This window comes from Boleophthalmus pectinirostris, unplaced genomic scaffold (assembly GCF_026225935.1).
Source record: "Boleophthalmus pectinirostris isolate CB_2022bp ecotype Guang Dong unplaced genomic scaffold, ASM2622593v1 HiC_scaffold_18, whole genome shotgun sequence".
Taxonomy (NCBI): Eukaryota; Metazoa; Chordata; class Actinopteri; order Gobiiformes; family Gobiidae; genus Boleophthalmus; species Boleophthalmus pectinirostris.
In genome coordinates, this window is record NW_026571133.1 from 28864995 (window position 1) to 28883899 (window position 18905).

At 38.8% G+C, this 18905-nt stretch overlaps 3 protein-coding genes across 3 annotated transcripts; 2 read left to right on the forward strand and 1 right to left on the reverse strand.

The window, feature by feature from the left end:
• Positions 1-3: 3 nt before the first annotated feature.
• On the forward strand, positions 4-6202 carry LOC129408872 (nipped-B-like protein B; the record flags this gene model as incomplete). Its single annotated transcript, XM_055153181.1, has 23 exons — positions 4-90; positions 175-386; positions 465-567; positions 759-857; positions 939-1085; positions 1374-1508; positions 1598-1696; positions 1777-1830; positions 1902-2010; positions 2093-2223; positions 2303-2443; positions 2517-2610; positions 2682-2836; positions 2908-2998; positions 3081-3254; positions 3341-3531; positions 3597-3704; positions 3788-3988; positions 4062-4208; positions 4287-4633; positions 4709-4883; positions 5016-5204; positions 5286-6202. Coding segments are annotated over 23 exons (3549 nt in total), but the record flags the coding sequence as incomplete, so codon positions are not given.
• A 123-nt stretch (positions 6203-6325) lies between these two features.
• nup155 (nucleoporin 155) lies at positions 6326-15082 on the forward strand. The gene is made up of 34 exons (XM_055153975.1): positions 6326-6475; positions 6693-6858; positions 7036-7173; positions 7247-7343; positions 7451-7521; positions 7595-7687; positions 7862-8125; positions 8205-8278; positions 8361-8452; positions 8795-8892; positions 9176-9343; positions 9415-9515; positions 9611-9781; positions 9857-9967; positions 10037-10131; positions 10223-10308; positions 10389-10530; positions 10624-10690; positions 10772-10887; positions 11075-11178; positions 11314-11447; positions 11521-11712; positions 11840-11978; positions 12044-12179; positions 12256-12409; positions 12481-12585; positions 12690-12844; positions 12930-13059; positions 13131-13244; positions 13548-13668; positions 13746-13856; positions 13985-14121; positions 14207-14313; positions 14399-15082. Exons 2-34 carry the CDS (start codon positions 6717-6719, stop codon positions 14535-14537), a joined length of 4104 nt encoding a protein of 1367 aa, XP_055009950.1. The 5' UTR covers positions 6326-6475; positions 6693-6716; the 3' UTR covers positions 14538-15082.
• Positions 15083-16054: 972 nt separating this feature from the next.
• LOC110160628 (formyl peptide receptor-related sequence 4) lies at positions 16055-17068 on the reverse strand. Its single transcript, XM_055153182.1, has one exon. The coding sequence runs from the start codon at positions 17066-17068 to the stop codon at positions 16055-16057; it is 1014 nt and encodes a 337-aa protein (XP_055009157.1).
• Between the last annotated feature and the right edge of the window lie 1837 nt (positions 17069-18905).

An 18905-nucleotide genomic window follows, 5' to 3' on the forward strand; every position in this document is an offset into this window, starting at 1 on the left:
CAGACACCAGGCAATGATGAGGTGCAGCAGCTCCAGAAGGCCTTGCTTGACTATATTGATGACAACGTGGAGACAGACACATCTTTACTGGTGAGTGTATACCATTAAATATAGTTCAGTACATATACTTAGTGTCTTTTTTAAGACATACCATATTGTTGTCATTTGTTACAGTTTGCCAGGAACTTTTACATTGCTCAATGGTATAGAGACGTAACAAGTGAGGCGGATAAGGCCATGAAATCTCAAAACGAGAGGGATGAGGACTCAAAGTATTATTCCAAGGAGGTTGAATCAAGCGGGGACATAATGCACAAAGCAGAGACAAGGAAGAAGTTTCTCCGTAAAGTCATAAAGACATCACCATCTCATTTTAGTTCTTTAAAGTATGTGGCAAAACCCAAACACCTGCATAGCAAAAACTTGAAATTATACATTTTGTAAATGTTTTCTATATTTTTTAGGATGAATTCAGACGTAGTGGACTATGAAGACTGCAATCTCATTGTCAGATATCTGGCCTCCATGAGGCCTTTTGCACAGAGCTTCGATATATATTTATCACAGGTAATTGAACACACTGCCAACCGAGTTTATCGATATCAGGTTTTAACCAAAACATTACATTTTTACATGATATTACATTTTCACAAGCCAAGGTGTAACACTTTTTCCATTAAGAAATTGTCAGTGATATATCTTCATATGATGCGAGTTTGAGTAATTTTGTAATGAATTAAACAATTATTTTTTGATAGATTTTACGGGTGTTGGGCGAGAGTGCGATAGCAGTCCGAACAAAAGCTATGAAATGTCTTTCTGAAGTAGTGGCTGTTGATCCAAGCATTTTGGGACGAGTATGTTAACAATATTATAAAATGGATACACTTGTTTTCATGGTTTCAGAAATGTAATGAATGTTCTTTTTGGTATCATAGTCGGATATGCAACGCGGGGTCCACTGTCGTCTTATGGACAACTCCACCAGTGTGCGAGAGGCAGCAGTGGAGTTACTCGGCCGCTTTGTGCTCAGTCGCCCTGAACTTATTGAGCAGTACTATGATATGCTTATTGAAAGAATATTGGTAATTTTTTTTCTTGTTTTGTATATGTCTTGGTCCCGAATATTCAATTCAAGTGTGGCCTGCAGTGTGCCACTTCAGAATGACTTCACAGTGACTAATTTGGCACTAAAAAGTTCACTCAGAGTTCATAAGTTCAACTGAGGTTAAATTGCTTTGCTCCCTGCACTGCCACCTACAGACTGGCTAATGCATTGCAACTATAAAAAATAGTTTGATCATCTTCATATTAACTAAGGTTAGATGTCAAAATCTCACCGTAATATTTATTTTATATTTACTTTTAAACAGGATACAGGCATAAGTGTCCGAAAGAGGGTTATAAAAATCCTGAGAGACATTTGCCTTGAACTGCCAGACTTCCACAAGATCACTGAGATGTGTGTGAAGATGATCCGCAGAGTCAATGATGAAGAGGGCATCAAGGTTTTAATTTTTTCATTTTAGATGCCATTTATTTGAGCATTTCTGATTTTGCTAGCATTTAGCTAATGCAAACTCAATGTTTTGAACAGAAACTGGTCAATGAAACGTTTCAGAAACTTTGGTTCACTCCAACACCGAATCATGATAAAGAAGCAATGACCCGCAAGATTCTCAACATTACAGATGTGGTAAATATATATTCCTTCATATTTATCCATGCTTTCTATATTAAATAATAGAGTGACTGAATAACAATACTGGATTTCAGGTCTTGGCATGTAAAGACACTGGCTATGACTGGTTTGAGCAACTTCTTCAAAATGTAAGTTTTGTGTGTGTTATGTTGTCCCCTGTTTTGTGCTATATCATGATGAAATATGTATTTTTATGTAGCTGCTAAAGTCTGAAGAAAATGCCTCCTACAAACCTGCCAAAAAGGCTTGTATTCAGCTGGTGGATAGTCTGGTTGAACACATCCTGACATATGAGGAATCTCTTGCAGGTAGATATTTTTTTGTGATATTCATGACAAAAGCTTGCGTCCTTGTTTAATGGAATGGATTGGATTTTTTTTTTTTTTTCAGAGGACAAAGGGGTCAGCTCTGGGCGACTGGTTTCATGTATAACCACGCTTTACTTGTTTAGCAAGATTCGACCACAGTTAATGGTTAAACATGCCATGACAATGCAGCCATATTTGACAACTAAGTGCAATGTTAGTAATTATTCATACAGTTTACTGGTTATATTGTAGAATATCGAAGTTTTTAACTAAAACATAATTGTTGTTTTAGACTCAGAATGATTTCATGGTCATTTGTAATGTGGCCAAAATCCTGGAGCTTGTGGTGCCTCTAATGGAGCACCCCAGTGAGGGCTTCCTCACTACTCTTGAAGAAGATTTGATGAAGCTTATCATTAAATATGGCATGACAGTGAGTCAGATTCATTTGTGGGCTCTCTTTCGTTAAGATATTCTGTGTCTCAATTACATTCACTGCTCCACAGGTTGTCCAACACTGTGTTAGTTGTCTTGGCGCTGTTGTGAATAAGGTCACACACAACTACAAGTTTGTCTGGGCTTGTTTTAATCGCTACTATGGTAAGTCGTATTTAAACCGGAAACTTTTCTTCAATAGAAACAAAAAACATTCATTTTGAACCTTTCTGCAGGGGCTTTGGCAAAACTGAAAACCCAACATCAGGAGGACTCCACCAGTCCGACTCTGGTCAATAACAAACCCACACTCCTGCGCTCACTGTTCACTGTTGGGGCTCTATGTCGACACTTTGACTTTGACCTGGAAGAGTTCAAGGGTACCACCAAGGTAAAATGCACTGTTCTTTCACTGTTTGCCAGTACAGTTTCTACAGTATTTAATTGGATTTTTAAATGCAGATTGTAATCAAAGACAAGGTTCTAGAGCTGCTAATGTATTTCACCAATCATCAAGATGAAGAAGTGCAGATTAAGGCACTCATCGGACTGGGTAGAAATTTAAATACTTTGGTGAAGATTTCAATATGAAAATATTCATTAAATTCATACATGTAATACTTTATTATTTAAAGGCTTCCAATTCATCATGTACCCAGAGTTGATGTTTGTGCAAGATCTGAAGGTCTTGTATAATAACACTCTGTCCGATGAAAGTGTGTCAGTCAGTTTAAAGATACAAGTGTTGAAGAACCTCCAGACATATCTTCAGGAAGAGGACTCTCGGATGCAGGAGGCTGATCGTGAATGTGAGTTTTAGGGTTATTACAAATTAAATGTAGCAATACCACTTTTAAATCTCTAACTGGATCAATCCGATGTTTGGCATACCTAGGGAAAAAGACAGCAAAACAGGAGGATCTGAAGGAAATGGGAGATGTCTCCTCAGGCATGAGCAGCTCTATAATGCAGATTTACTTAAAGCAGGTGTTGGAGTCCTTCTTTCACTCTCAGTCTACTGTGCGCCATTATGCCCTTAATGTGATCACACTAACTCTGGGTCAGGGGCTTATACACCCTGTACAGGTAATTAACTCAGATCTTGGTAATTTTTCTTGCACTTTTAGTTTCTTATTGATAGTATGTTGCAGTGTGTGCCGTACTTGATTGCTATGGGAACAGACCCTGAGCCAACCATGAAAAACAAGGCGGACAATCAGTTGGTGGAGATTGACAAGAAATACTCAGGTTTCATCCATGTAAGTGAAAATTTCTATAAAGACCTTATCTACCGCTATGCACATATTAAAACCAAAACTCTAAATTCTTGTCTGCCCTCCAGATGAAAGCTGTTGCTGGTTTGAAGATGTCTTATCAAGTGCAACAGGCCATACACGGATCCAAAACTGCAGTGATTCGAGGTTTTCGCCCTGATGACAAAGACTCAGCTCTCTGCTCCCATCTCTACACAATGGTTCGTGGAAACCGACAGCACAGACGAGCTTTCCTCATATCGCTGCTCAACTTGTTTGATGACAGCACAGTAAGTTGACCCTTTGGAAATTAAAAGTTGTCCTCTAACACAGTTTAAATGATTCAATTTTTGTCTCCTACAGAAAACAGAAGTCAACATGGTGCTATTTGTAGCAGACAACTTGGCCTGCTTTCCGTACCAGACACAGGATGAGCCCTTGTTTATCATGCACCATATTGATATCACTCTGTCTGTGTCTGGTAGCAATCTTCTGCAGTCCTTTAAAGAGGTGAGACAAACTTATTTTAACTTTATTTTGCAATTTGGCAAACAAAATAGAATACTTATGTCTGAATTATTTGGGCAGTCTTTACGAAAGGAGCCAGTGCCCCGACAGAAAAATGCAAAGAAAAAGGAAAAGGCGAAGAAGAAGAAAAAGAAACACAAAAAGAGAAAGTATAACTCTGAAGATGATGACGACAGCAGTGAGGAAAGCAGCAGCAGCTCCAGCAGCAGCAGTGAAGAGGAGGAGGTGGTCCAAAAGAAAACCAAGTCTGTGGACTCAGACTCGGATTTGGACGACGAAGATGCCATTTTAGACCGTCTACCTGAAAACCCTGGTCCTCTACTGGACTTTGCCAGTGCCTCGCAAGGTGTACTGTTATTGCTGATGCTAAAACAGCATTTAAAGAATCTCTATGGCTTCTCTGACAGGTACATAATTACAATAAACTTACGTTTATATTTTCAATCATATCATTAATAAAACCTTAATTTTTTTCTTTGCAGCAAAATCCAGAAATACTCTCCAACAGAGTCAGCCAAAGTCTATGACAAGGCAGTGAACAGAAAATCCAATGTGCATTTTAATCCTCGCCAAACACTGGATTTCCTAAAGACCAATCTCGCTAACACAAATCTCAACTATGAATCCAAGCGAAATATTGTGAAGCAGTTCTTAGATGTAAGTATCACAAGATTTTGATATATTTCAATATGATGTGTGGAATTTGTGGAATGTTAATGTCAAGTAATTTGCTTACTCACACACACACACCTCAGTGAAGATGCTGTGACTGATTATCATATCTTTCAGTTCAAGTTACTAATGGAACATCTGGATCGTGAAGAGGAGGAGGAGGACGGTGAAGCTAATGCCAATGCCAAAAACAAAGTCATTACTTCCCTTCTTAAAGGTCCAAAACTGCAAAGCAACAACCATCACACTGAAGCAGCTCCAGTAGAGACAAGCGATGAAGAAAGTGAGGATGAGAGTCCCCCAGCGGTAAGATTTTGTTTTTTTGTCTTTGTGTTTGAGTGATAAAACAAACCAACAAAATTAAACATTTTACATTTCACTTTACAGAGGAAGCCAAGAAAAGGTGGCGATTCAGCTGAGGATTCAGGTCAAAAGAATGAACCCGTGGAGGTCATGGACATTATTGCCACCTTCTGTCCTAAATACAAAGACCGACCACAGATTGCCAGGGTTGTTGAGAAAAACAGAACAGGCTACAGTATACACTGGATGACAGGAACATACTCTGGGCCTTGGTCAGTTGCAAAGAAAAAGGATGGTCGTAAAAAGGTGCCTTGGGTCGACACTGTCAAAGAATCGGACATTATATACAGGAAAATAAATCTGACAAGTGGACAGAAGCTCTCAAACAAAGTAGTACACGCGCTCCGAGCGCTTTATGCTACCAAGGATGCATCAAATAAATAAATGACTCCTACAATGTTAACTATGCTGTTAACATTATGAGGCAGTGGCAGTATGTTAACATTGACCTTTTGAGAACAAGACTGATGTAAATGTTAAGAGTAAAGAGGCATACCATAAGAAGGAAATGTTTAGGAAAACATTGTATGGGAGTTCCTTCGCTGTTGTGCAGCAACTCTGTTTTTGATTTTTACTCCCACTGTATAATAGTTTAAAACATGTTTATATCTGAACATAATTCTGTAAAAAAATAAGTGAATGTTGGAAGTTAGTGTATTCATGCTGTTCTTAATAAAGTGTTTTTTGGAGTTTAAACTAGCAGCAGATCTTTTATTTACAAGAGTTTAAAATTACCATTTTTCTGTTTTTGTTTCTGGATTTATAGTTGCAACACTGCAACACGTAAATGTGTCCTTGTTTTTAAACCAAGCAGTATGTGCCAATATACAGGGGAATTTACCGTTTTTAAATGTATATTTTGATGTTATATAGAAAATGCTGAAAATATTTCCCCTTGTATCTTTGAAGTCAATACTGCAATAAATCATCCCTCTGCCTTTGTTATTTGTGGATTATTAAATCACATTCATGATTTTCCCATATCCTTTATCATTGTGATTTTTCAATGTGACCAGATGATGGCAGCATATGCGACTATCGTTCGTTGCTATGGTAAAGTAAAACACAAGAGGAAGAAAGGACCCGGAAATACCTTTTCAACACTAGCTGCATGAGGTTGGCGGGCAACTGTATAAAGTGTTTTCCAAGTTTTTATTCTAGAACGATCGACAAAACTTTCCATAGACATTGTTCACGAGACGTCTTTCACAGGGGTAATTGGTTCATAAAACATTCTATGAATTGGACAAAATAGCCTACTAGCATTTAGTTAGCTTGCGTTTTGATTCTAACTATTATGTTGCCAAACCACTTGTGTAAAAGAAAACTAACGGCACAAGCCTGTAATGTACTGTATATATTTAATTTACTAGATGCACCCATTACTTAAATTGTCTGTGACATCTGTTGTCATTTGTTCATGTTTCCTAGTGAAAAATAACCGGTATCGCAACCATGCCGTCCAGCGTCGGACCCAGCAGCCCCACCGCTGCCATCGCCGAAGCGCTGGAGAACTCCGCACGGCTGATCGACAGACACCTGCAGGATGACCGCTGCTTCCCTGACTTATCCGAGCTACTGAGCGTCCCCTCACACAGTATGGAAATACACGCGCATAACAATACTTTTTGACTGGGGTCAACATTACTCATGTAACAGTCCACTGACACAGAGACACAATGCAGTTACTCAACAGTCTATCAAAATAAAGAGAGGTGTATAATTAATTAGCTGATTGTTGAACGTCTGAATGGTTTTATATCCTCTGTTTTAGACATGGCCTCTCTATCTGGTGTATCAGACATGGACTACCCATTACAAGGGCAGGGTTTGCTGAGTGTGCCAAACCTCCCAGAGCTCAGTGCTGTCCGCCGCATTCCTCTTCCTCCAGAACTGGTGGAGCAGTTCAGCCGTATCCTTTGTATTTATTCATTATTTAATTATATCACTGTGCAAGGAGTTCTGTGTTCTTAACTTTTCCAAAGATATGCAGTGTAACTGTATGATGGGTGTTTTTCCCGAAATCTCAAGAGCGTGGCTCACCATCGACAATGACATCTTCATGTGGAATTATGAAGATGGGTAAATGTATTACATTATTTACAAAGAAGCATTGTCCTGAAATTGTTTGTAGAATCTAGAGGTTGCTCTATAAATAATCTATTGCATTCAATCTGACTTTTTTGCAGAGGAGATGTTGCCTATTTTGATGGCCTTATTGAAACAATTTTAGCTGTGGGTTTAGTAAAACCAAAACCAGGTGTGCACACACTCAGCATTGTGAACAAGGAGTGTATATTTTCTCATAACACCCTGCTATTGTTTTTCCCCAGGGATTCTACAACCACATATTCACTATCTGTTAGTGTTGGCCACATCTGTTGATGTTGTTATCCTGGGGCTCAGTTTTCCCAAAAGCCAGGGTGGTAAGTAATTCTTAATGTATCATTCATCCATTGGTATGGTATCAAAGGTGTAAAGGTCTGGGCAATGTTTTTGCATTTGTTAATTTACATTTAATATGTAATATGTGTTTCTTGTCTTTTAAATTGCTGTGTAGTAACCAGCCTGTTGCCTGTGTTTTTTTTTTGGTCTTATAGGCTTGAATGACAGCATGTCAGGAGGAATGCAGTTGCTTCCAGACCCACTCTTTTCAATCCCCACTGATAACATCTATATTCTGTCTATCACATCCACTGACTTGGGGCGCATCTTTATGGCTGGAAAAGATGGCTGTCTTTATGAGATTGCCTACCAAGCAGAGGCAGGGTGGCTGACCCAGCGCTGTAGAAAAATAAACCATTCAAAGAGTACACTATCCTTTCTAGTTCCCTCAGTGCTGCAGTTTTCCTTTTCTGAAGATGGTATAAGGAAAAACAATATATTACTATGTTCTATACATATTATATTTTGGGGTTTAAATGTATTTTTTCTCTCCTACAGATCCTATTGTGCAGATTGCAATTGATAATTCTCGAAATGTCCTTTTTACTCGATCCGAGAAAGGGGTTTTGCAGGTATGTTTTATTTATGTTATTGTGCAGTTATTATGTTAGTCTTTGTTTCTACATTCTCACATGGTAAAACTGATTGATTCAGGTGTATGACCTTGGTGCTGATGGCCAAGGTATGAGTCGTGTGGCAACTATGTCCCAGAATGCCATTGTAGCAGCAGCAGGGAATATTGCCAGGTATTTTTTTTTAATCTTTAAAGGTATTTAGCTTGACTTGGTCTCATTTCATTCAGTCATTTCTTATGTTTGTGATTGGGTATTCATCACATGGGGACTGGAATAATACAAACCGGATGATAATAATATACCAGGTGTGTCCACACTTTTTTCTTAGCAGTACTAGGTCAATAACATAGTATAAACTAAAGTTAAGACAAGATAAGTTAGAGTGATTTTAGGTTAAGTTGTGGTTAAGATTAGAATCGGTGCTCAGGAAATAAATGTATGTGAATGTAAAGTCCTCAGAAAGCATGGAAACATAACTGGAGTGTCTATGTGTGATTGTGTTTTTGCTCACAGAACAATTGATCGCTCAGTCTTCAAGCCTATTGTTCAGATTTCTGTGATACCCAGATCTGAGTCATCAGACTGCCATCTGCTGGCTGTTACACATGCAGGTAATACATATTACAGCTGGTCCTATCTTATAAAGTTCATTGCAATCTGTAAGCAATTTTTATATTGTCTAGTTTGAGTTTACAAAAAACCCTTGTACAGCCATGTGTGAAGGCACGGCCATTTTAAGCCTGATAAAGCTCAATTAATTCAGTAAAGTAGAGCATGGATTGTGAAGACGGAGGAGAAGTTTTGCCAAGGTGGCCACTTGCCCTGGCAATAAAGCCCTGAGGGGAGACCTGCTGTTTCGTCATTTTCATTCATAAATGTCATTTGGTTTTGTAGGTGTGCGTCTATATTTCACTACAGCCCCATTTGCCCCAGCACTCCAAAAACATCTTCCAGTTCGGCCAAGTTTGCTGTCTCTGGTTCACATCCGTCTTCCACCTGGTTTCTCTGCTTCTTCAACACTTCAGAAACCTTCAAAGGTTCACAAAGCTCTCTACAGCAAAGGTAACAGAACATGGTGGACACTTGGTAAAGTAATTCACTTTCACTTGAACATTCCATTTTTGTTTTTGCAGGCGTTTTGCTTATGGCTGCTTCTGAAACAGAGGACAGTGATATTTTGTGGTGCATCAACCACGACTCATTTCCTTTCAAAAAACCACTTATGGAAACTCAGGTTGGTGACTGATCTTTTTTATTCTATTCCTGAATGGCACTGTTGCTGAACAGAAATGCTTTACACGCCAATTGAAATCTTTCCATATATTACAGATGATGTCTAATGTTGATGGTCATTCCTGGGCACTCTGTGCTTTAAATGAAGAAAAAACAACCAAGATCTCTACACCTCTAAACAAGGATCAAATTCCTATAACCGACGCCCCTGTGGTTGTTCAGCAGCACAATGTCCCTCCACAAAAATTTGTCCTTCTTTCAGCTAAGGTGAAACCTCATAACACTAATGATCACTTTGTTATTTTTCAGTTTTGCTGATTTCTGGCTTTTGGCTTTGTGTAGGGAAGTCACATTTTTCAGAAACTACGTCCAGTGGATCAGCTGCGTCACCTGCTGGTTAGCTGTGCTGGAGGTGAAAGTGAAGACATTGAGAGATTCTTTAAGCTTCACAGGGTAAATGTTTTGAAATTATCCATTATACATTTAATTTGGACTAATTTCTCATACATAAAACTGTTTCAGGAAGAACAGGCTTGTGCCACATCATTGATCCTGTCTTGCTCTACTGCTGCATGTGATAGAGAGGTTTCACAATGGGCAACCAGAGCTTTCTTCAGGTTAGAGCAGTTTCACTTATAGAGACCACTATTTTGATATACTTACTTTTATTTTGTTAAATAAATCAATATTTTCAATTTCCACATTCAGATATGGAGGAGAGGCACAGATGAGGTTCCCTGCAGCCATGACCAATCCCAGCACCGTTGGACCTCTCATGAGCTCACCAGCACCAGGTTGGAAGTGCTACAGTCTCAAAACTTCTCTAATTAAGAGTTGACTTGCAGCATTTTAAGAAAATGTTTTCTTCTTTCAGGTATTGTTCCCCCGGTATTAGCCAGTCCATTCACACCCATGCCATCTGGCACTGCACCAATGACACCAGTGTCTGCTGGACCAGAGGTGATTTTCTCAGGAAAACATAATGGCATCTGCATTTATTTTGCTCGCATTCTCGGGTAGGTGATAGTTGATTCTTATAATTATTTCTCTAGTTCTGATTGCAAAGGTTGAGCTAAATATGTATTTTTGATTTGTCCTTATTTTAACAGAAATATATGGGATGGAAGCCTGGCTGTTGAGAAAACAATAAGTAAAGGAAGCCAGAATGTTACTATTGTAAGTACTTGTCTGTATTAAGATTGGTGGTGTAATGGGCATTGATCAACAAGTGTTATAAATGAACCGTTGTTTTTACAGTTGGAAAGCAGCGTCAGTTCCTTTGACCTGGAGGCTGTGCTCCTGGAGCTCTGTGGCCTGCGAGAATTTCTAGATAGAAACTCTCAGTTTAATCCATCCTCTCTTGATGCTGTTAGGTAAGAGGAAAATTGTGCTCAGAATTTAGAAATATTCATGAGCTGGTAGTGTTTTCTTCAGATCCATTGCAACTGTTATAAAAAATGTTTTCAATTTGGTCAGTTGTGTGATGCTGAGGATGTCTGCATCCTAAAAAGTGAATAATTTTGAATCCAGCCTTTAATGAACGTCTGTTTGCCTTGTCAGTTTCAGCTCCCCAGCCAATTTACAGCAGAGGCTGCTGGGATTCATGCGACCTAATGGTGCCAACACTCAGCAAGTTCAGCAAGAGCTCCAGAGAAAATATCACAGTGAGTTATGGCTTTACTCTTATCTTCAGTTTTAATGAATTGTTTTGAACATTCTTCCACTTTTGCACAAGAAAACCTGTGATGTCTTTTTTTTTTTTTTTTTTTTTACATGTTATGTCATTTTTTGAATTGTAGCTAAGGCTCAGCTCTTTGAGAAGGTGTCCCTGCAGGGCATCCAACAGTTGGTGCATCGCTCCCATCAGACACTGGCTCTCTGGAAGCTTCTGTGCGACCATCAATTTAGCCTCATTATGTCTGAGCTGCCCAAGGTAACACAGGCATTTCAGCCCCAAGTCAATCTTTCTTTAGAGTTTTTTGTTCACTTTCCAATTTATGACTTAGGATATTCAGGAGCAAATGAAGGGAGTAAGTTTTAAAGATGTTGTGATCCGAGGGAAAGAGCTGTCTGGAGCCCTCATCACAGCCCTCATTAATGTGTATATTAAAGATAATGCCTCTGTGGATGCTATAAGCACTCACCTGCGGGACCTCTGCCCTCTGCTGTATAGCAGTGATGACAGCATATGTGCCAAGGTACAGTATTAATAGCTTTTATAATGTCTCTAAATTTTGTGCTGCTATTTGAAAATGTTCTTAGTGTTTTTCCCACACTGTGTTCATTATATTTGTTGCTTTGTCTCTCTCTCTCTCTCTCTCTCAGGCAAATGAGTTGCTACAGAGTTCAAAACAGATTCAGACTAAAGCAGACAAGGAGAGAACCCTCAGGGAGTCTCTGCGGCTCTACCAGCAGATCAGCCAACATACAGACTTGTCTTTAGTCTGCTCCCAGTACAGACAAGGTACTGCAAGCTTCTGCTACTGTGTGCTTCACATTCTTTGCTAATTCAGTTTGTTTAAATGTTAGTTCGTTTCTATGAGGGTGTTCTGGAGTTGTGCCTCACAGCTGCAGATAAAAAAGATCCACAAAGACTTGGTCCTCATTTCTATAAAAATGGAGAGCCAGAAGATGACAAAGTGGGCCAACAAGCCTTTCAGGAAAGGTAAACCATACATATCAGGAAGAATCTGAGTGAGTGATAAAATTTTAGCTCTTTTAATCCTTTTTTTCCCCCACAGACTTTTATGTTACAAATGCATCACAGACACTATGCAGGAGCTTGTGAACCAGAGCAAAGCAGCCCCACAGTCTCCCAGTGTGCCCAAGCAACCAGGACCCCCTGTCATGACCTCTGACCCCAACATGCTTAGTAATGAAGAGGCTACTGCACATGTGAGTAATTAGTGATTTTCTCAATGAGTGTAGAATATTTTAAACCAACTAATATTTCTCTTCTTTTGCAGTTTGAGCAAATGCTTGGTCTGGCACAGAGGTCTCAAGATGAATTATTTCACATTGCGCTGTACAACTGGCTGATTCAGGCTGACCTGACTGACAAGCTGCTTGAGGTACTTTAACCAAAATACCTGTAGTGTATCCTATAATGTAAATTGCATTTCTATTTCCTTGTCTTGACCCCTGTTTTAAGTAGTTTATTGTCTTTGCTGTGTAGGTGAATTCTCCACACCTGGAGGAGCACCTAATGCATATGATTAAACAGGACCAGAGTAAAGTCCACAACATGGACCTCTTATGGCGCTATTATGAAAAGAACCGGAATTTTGGCAAAGCTGCTCATGTCCTGGCCCGCCTTGCAGACATGCACAGGTGTAGTACAACGGTACTACTATTGTACCATCTCCTGACTATACTTAAACTTTTTCAAACCTTTTTATTTGTTTATTTTTTGCAGTACTGAAATCTCTCTGAAACAACGCCTGGAGTATATTGCTCGAGCCATTCTGTCAGCCAAGAGTGCCTCGTGCATCTCTGCCCAGGCAGCCGATGGAGAGTTTCTTCATGAGCTGGAGGAGAAGATGGAGGTATGTGTGGGTGATGCAACTGCTTATATGCAAATGGTTTTAACTGGTAATTATCAAAGCCTTTCTTGCAGCTTGTGCGTATTCAAGTTCAGATTCAAGAAACCCTCATTAGACAATACTCCCACCACCCCTCTGTGAAATCAGTCATCTCTCAGTTGGACTCTGAGCTTATGGATATTACCAAGGTAACAAAAATGACTGAATTAAAAGTAGTTTCTGTAGCATGAATTCTAACTGCTTTTAGAACATTACTTGTGGCTTAACATCACTAGAATGAATAATTCAATGCAAATAGCCCTGAATGTCTACAATGCATTATAATTATTTCTAGAGTACAATGTTACTCTCCACACATAACCCATTTTTAGTGTTAATCCTATTGTTCTAGAACTGAATTTCTGATTGGCCATGCTGGGTTTTACAACTTTATAATGTTAAGAAACACTCAATGTACAAATTTTGAAAACATTTCATGTTAATGTATGCAGCTCTATGGGGAGTTTGCCGACCTCTATAAACTATCTGAGTGCAAGCTGGCCATTATTCACTGTGCAGGACATTCTGACCCTATCCTGGTTCATTCACTATGGCAAGAAATCATGGAGAAAGGTTGGTACAGTTGTTTTCATTTATCACAGTTTGTGAGTTTATTAATTACACCTGTGATTATGATGCATCTCATTCAGAACTGGCAGACTCTGTGGCCATGAGTCCCATAGATCGAATGAGGTCTCTCAGTTTGAAGCTGATTGCACTGGGAAGGATGTATGCTGGAACACCAAGATATTTTCCTTTAGGTGAGAACGTGATCTTTTTGTCTCACATTTAATGACAAAAGTACTGGTACACAGAGATACAGAATCACTTTTATACATGTACAGAGTTATAAGAATATAAATCATATAATGCACCTGTGCCTTTCCAGAGTTCCTTGTAAAGTTTTTGGAGCAGGAGGTGTGCCGGCTTAACTGGGACATTGGTTTTGTCACCTCCACCATGCTGGAGATTGGAGTACAGCTGCCACGTCTTCTTGAAGTCTATGACCAACTGTTCAAAACACGGGTACGTGTATTCATTTGTTTTGGCTTATTTGTTAAAAAAGGCAGAAGAGCTGTACTAATTTGGTGTGTATAACTTGTGTCTGTAGGATCCCTGTTGGCAACGTCTGAAAAAGCCACTTCATTTGGTGGAGTGTATTCATGTCCTTTTGTCTGGATATGTGGATGACCCGAGCAAAGTACCAACTTATGACCGGTAAGCATGACTGTTGTTATATTCATGCTAGATATTTTATTTACTGGGGCTGTAATAAACTGACAACATGTTTTTGTATTTTCAGACGCAGGTTTACCAATGTGTGTCTTGACAACATCTGTGGCTACCTCGTGGAGTTACAATCTCTCAGCCCAAACTCAACTCTTCAACACATCATCAGTAATTTTAAAGCACTGCAGGCCAAGCTAGAGAAACTCCACTGAGAGGTGACCCCAGCCCTGTCACAGCTGACCTCTTAGGTTCATTAAACAAATGCACATGTATATTCCCTAGTTCCTCTCATCTGCAGATATGGGAAATTCCCACACACATACTAGGAGATCTGACAGTTTTATAACTTATTTAATACAATTTGATAGTGGCAATTTTTACTATTTCTGTTATCTGATAAATAATGCAACCCATGTTAATTGTGTCTGGAGCATACAATGTTGTACATGTTTTTGACAATAACATGGTTATCAGAGCAGTATACTGTCTGTCTCCTTTAGTAATGGTGCTCAATGTTGAAATTATGTACAAAATGTGGCCAAAACTCTACTAATTGAAACAAACCTATAGATTTTGTCTGTCTTTTTATTTGGTCTTTTCCTTAACCTTTTTAGAACCCAATAATTGTTCCTCATAAAAAAAATTAAATAAAAATTAAGTGGTCTTTGCTTTTGTATATTTATGCTTTGAACAAAATAGAAAACATTTCTAAAATAATTTGCAGTGTGCCTTAAATAAATGACATCCTGTGACATTATCTAATAATTGGTTGAATGTTTGTTTCTATAATTGCGTTTAATTGCAATCCACACTTACGTTTTCTTTCAGTCATTGAAACTAATTGCTTGAGGTCGTTTTTTTCCTTATTAGCTGTACACAGTAGTAGGCAATTATGTGTAATTTTATTTGTGCTGTGTGCACATTTTCATTCACTGGTAATTCTCTGCATCTGCAGCTATTGTAAATAGCAAGAGCAATACATCTTTGGATATAATCTGTAAAAATTTAACATTTTTGAGAACCATTGTAGATTGTTTAATGATATAGAAAAGTTTAAACTGATCAGTGTTAGTTGCATGAATATAGAGGGATGTAACAATAACCAAAATATTTAGATCTTGTATCGTCAAAAGTCTCAATACCATGAGACATCACAATACATCAAAGTGCAAGTGTCTTTGCTTAAATTCATTGTTATGATGCAGCAACAGAGAGCAGAGCGAACCATGTGATACAACAATCATTTGCTGTTTCAGTGCAGAAAGCATAAAGAGAAACTGTTATTAAGTACATACAAATCTTATTTATTACTACTGGTCAAGGCATTTTAAAAGAAAAAAATAGCATATTCACAAAATATTGCAACAAATATTGTACTGTGAGATGATACAACATTTTTGACAATGTGCAAGAGATTCAGATATAATTACATCCCTATGAATATATGACAAAATAGTAGTAAACAGTAAATTATTAAATAAAATACTTTTAAATAGACAAAGGGTTATTATTGTAAGTTTACAAATATAAAAGGTGTTGGAGGCATGAATTAAATCAATTATAGCGTTGATAATGTGTATTACCACTGTTTTCTCCAAAAAGCCAATGGGCCAAAAGTAAATGTCACTTATTAATTTATGAACAGTAGCCTATTACCATTTTTCTGCTTTACCAAAACATGGTCGACCATAGGTGTTTAACCTTCCATACACTTTTGTTTATTCAGTCTCTATGAGCTGCATGAGCAGGAGAGCTTTTTCACTCCATACAGGAAAATGTATGGAATGATGCATGTATATGAGGAGGCAATGTAACTGGCAACTTCCACCACGATTGACGACATGTGAATGTTATTGGTGATGCGCAAGAGCATGTGAGTCAACCAACAGACCAAGAAAACACTGGCCACAGCCACCACACTTTTAGCTGCCCTCACTTGGATGCTGGAGCCAGCCTTTACTGACATCTGAGGTGGTCTTGGGAGAGCCTCTTGCTGGCCATCTTGAATTGGAGCCTGTATTTTGGATGATGATTTTCCTTGCGTAATTACAACATCATTCCTGTTCTCATCATTCCTCTTTGTGTTTTTTTTCACAGAGAGTTCAGTTTTGTGACTTCTGACGCGCCTGTGGTTTTGAAGGAGGGTGATCACAATCTGGACACTGATGGTTAAAATCCCAGCCAGTGGAAGAGCGTTTGCCAAGGTTAAGTAAATAATTTCATATGTTTGTCCTGCTATGGCATCTGGAAAGTAATCTATGCAGTCAACCTCACTTTCATTGGTTCCTTCTACTTTGACAAAGAAAAAGTGTGGCATGCTGAACACCACAGCCACTGTCCAACTTCCAGCCAGCAGGCACGCCACCAAGCACAGGCCGTCCATGTGCACGGGACCCCCACCTCTTTTAAGGGACCCAACCAACTTCTGGTGCCAAAAAATGCTGATGAAGAAAGTGGTAAAAATGCTGCTGGTTTCAGACAAGTCAGCACAGAAACGGAACACCCCACAGTAAGTCTCTCCTAAGAACCAACTGCCCGCAAAGTCTGCCATAGTGTCTGGGAGATCTACCAGGTAGTTGGTGATGAGGTTGGAGATAGCCAGGTTGAGGAATAGAATCTCATTGGTACGTAATGCAGATAGGGATTTTGGTAAGGAACGAATAGCCAACCAGTTGTTTCCCAAGACCCCAGCAATGAACATGAGAGCTCTGATGAGGGATTCAACCAGCTCCTCTGCTTCCATTGCTTCAAGTCAACACTAACAATGCAGCTGTATGGACAGGCTGAGACATTTATATCCAAATGGAACAAGTCCTGCCCATTCCTTTTTGCGTGCTACTTCCACTGGGACACAGGGGCAGTTGGGTCTCATTATGTTATTTATGTTTCCCTGTGTCATCTTTGTGCTGTGTAAATTTATTGGTGCAAAGCTTCTCTTGGAATTGTTCTCTTGTTGTTTTACAGAGTTCAGATCTTCAGATAAAAGAACAAGATCTTCTTTTGCAAGGTAAAGTAGTAAAGGTCAGTGGTGTCTTATTCTTTAGCCATTAGGTTTAGCCTAGCAGGTCCCTACTGTATCTAATGTAATCTAAAATTATTTCAAAATCTAAAAAAAAAATAATAATAATAATTGAAAAAAAAGGCTTGGCTGATCATGCAGTGGAGTAATATTGTTAAATGTGTTTTGTGGTTAATTCTTCCCATTCCTGTCACTGATCAAAAACACATTAAAAACATTGTTTTTTTTCCTAAAGCAGTCCCACATGCGTAATCACATTTGTTATTGTTGCTTATTTACCAAAATGCCATCCACGAGAGTTGATTTCTCTGTATCTGTGGTTTACTTTGACTGTTGCAAGTATTTGCTGAACAACTCTATTTCGAGTAAGTAGCAGAACAGTCCTCATGGGAATTAACAGCTTTAGTGCATTATAATTGTTTTTCAGCCTATGCATGGTCTCCCAGTGGATAGTACAGTTAATAGGTTTTGATTATTGGCAGTGAGTATTTTGGAGACAGTGAGAGCTGGAGCTGTCTTTGGACATTCTGGGGTCTTTTTCTGTCCTAATCACCTGTGGACCCAGAGCGCGCACTCAAGACAACTTCTACCAGCTGCCAACAAGAAGACTAGACTTTGGTCTCTATCCCTGGACAAAACAAAGTGGACAAAACAGCAGGTTGAAAAGCTGTTTATTTTATCATGAACTGATCATCAAACAGATTTAATTACCTCTTACCTTTACTATTTAAGTAATTTCTCCTCAATGTTTATTAATGTGTTGTATTTCCACAGAGGCTTTCATTTTAAGGGCATTTTAGTTCTACACTTCGTAACAGAACAATTTGGCCATGTTGGTACGTTTTATTAGAATTATCTGCGCTTTATTTTCCAAATATGATTGTTTTTTTTTTGTAGTAGGCCAAATTATTTTTACTGTGATAATTTATCAGTATTACTTTACAATTATTATACTGATGCATAATGGCAGAAACAGGATAATGTGCAGGATTGTCCAAACTAAGAGCAAATGCAAAATGCAGCTATCAGACATTTTTTATTGGCCCTGGACCTTCTGTTTTCTAGTAATTTAAAGTTGTATATGCAAACATTTGACATGGATCCAAGCCTAATGCAGGCTGCTGTACATTCTGCAACCATTTTAAATGTGCCGCGCTAAATCAGTCAAATGACTTTCTGTTATGATAAAAAACAACTTTAATCCCACCAGTCAAGGGCCCTTTGGTTGGTACACTTTTTTTTCGAGATGCAGAGCCTCTCAATCCAGCATTCCTGTCGATGAAAAAAAGTTTCATCACTGTTTAGTGTAATTTACAATCACATAATATTGTCATGAATGTGCGTCTGCTGCGATTTCTGGCGCGTTTTTACGCATATACCTGTGATAGCCTACCTACAACCTACGTCAAATGCGCATGATTCCAGAAAAGACTCGGTGGCGCGTCTTCTTCCATTGAACATATGTATCTGCACTGATAAACAAACAAAGTCAGTTATGTTAATACATGTCTATTATTTGGACCTCTTTGCGTCTGTGCGACGCTGCAGTTACGCGATCTGA